The 1440-nt window shown below is 45.1% G+C and overlaps 1 protein-coding gene across 1 annotated transcript in view; it reads left to right on the top strand.

The window, feature by feature from the left end:
• The window catches only part of LOC119594426 (uncharacterized protein DDB_G0290685-like), a gene marked incomplete in the record, with an annotated part of 4092 nt that overhangs the window by 2232 nt on the left and 420 nt on the right, over nt 1–1440 (top strand). The window contains 2 exon segments of the mRNA XM_037943487.1: nt 70–240; nt 271–1440. Of these exon segments, the coding sequence (XP_037799415.1) occupies nt 70–240; nt 271–1418 (1319 nt within the window).

Raw genomic sequence — 1440 nt, 5'->3', positions numbered from 1 at the left:
TTTTCCAACAAAAAAAAAGAATTCATAAAACCAGACCATTATCACCCCCTCCCCCCTCCCCCTTTCTAGGTGCAGGGTCCGGAGCAGACAGACAGACGCGGCTGACAGGACACAGGAAACAAACACAGGAAGGAAAATATGACAAATCCGTGGAAAGCCGAAAGTCCGGGAGAGAAAACCATGGAGATAGGAAAGGGAAGAGAATTGGTGGGGATAAAAGAAAGGGAGAGATAAAGGAGGATAAATACGGAGGGAAGAAGGGAAAGGAGAGTAAATACGGAGGGAAGAAGGGAAAGGACAACAAAAGGGCGAAGAACAAGGATAAACAACACGCGAGGAAGGTTCATAAGGGTCAAAATCGCGGAGTGAAAGGCGCAGAAGAACGAAAGAGGAAGGAGAATAAAGCCAAGAAGGAAGAAAAACTTGGAGGAGCAAAAGGGAAGACCAATAAAGCAAGGAAGAACGAGAAAATCAAAGAAGAAAACAAAACCAATGGACGAAAACAAGAAAGAAAAAGCGCCGCAGAAAACGGAATTCCGGCGAGCGAAGGGGTAACTGCACCAAAAATCGATTCTTTGACGATGCCCACAAACCCCGAGAATAACGAAGAGATCCAAGGCATTTCGAAAGGGAATCTGAAAAACGCAGGAGGAGGCGAAGGTGCAAAGAATGGCCGCAGAATATACAAACCCAGTCTCCTATCAGTGGATATGGAAGTCGACTCATCGGAAATGGAAGGAGATGAAGCCCTCGACGGCATAGAAAACGGGGTGACCGGGGGCGGGGAGGCTTTCGACGCCGGAAAGAGAATGAAAAAATCCGTGGATAAGGAAGCAGGAAACAGTGATAAAGATGGAACTGGCACGGACGAAGTTAATGAGAACGGCGGTGACAGCCAAGGAGAAGGTGGAAGCAACGAAAACGAAGATGGTGAGGCGCCGAAGGTTGAGACAAATGAATCACAAAATGCGTCACAAGGAAATGAAAATTCCGAAGCAAATGAAGATAATTTCGAAGCAAGTGAAGATGATTCAGAAGCAAATGAAGATAATTTCGAAGCAAAGGAAGAGGATTCAGAAGCAAATGAAGATTATTCCGCGGGAAATAAAGATCATTTCGAAACAAATAAAGATAATTCCGCAGCAAATGAAGATGATTCCGCAGCAAATGAAGATAACTCGGAAGCAAATAAGAAAAAATCCCGAGCAAATAAAGAAAATTCTCAAGACGCAGAGACCTCAACAGAAGACCCCAAAGATGCACAGGAGAGTAAACAGGAAGATAACGAAGGGAGTAGAGACGAGAATGTGATAACGAAGGACGGAGAAAAGAGGAAAATAGACGCCGGGTACATGCTCCATGCCAGCGCCGAGTTTGATTCCTCACAGATGGAAGAGAATGTGGAATTAGGCGGATAAAAGTGGACATAGCGGATAAAAG

Source organism: Penaeus monodon, chromosome 33 (assembly GCF_015228065.2).
Source record: "Penaeus monodon isolate SGIC_2016 chromosome 33, NSTDA_Pmon_1, whole genome shotgun sequence".
NCBI lineage: Eukaryota > Metazoa > Arthropoda > Malacostraca > Decapoda > Penaeidae > Penaeus > Penaeus monodon.
This window is presented reverse-complemented; position numbering and strand designations above follow the sequence as displayed.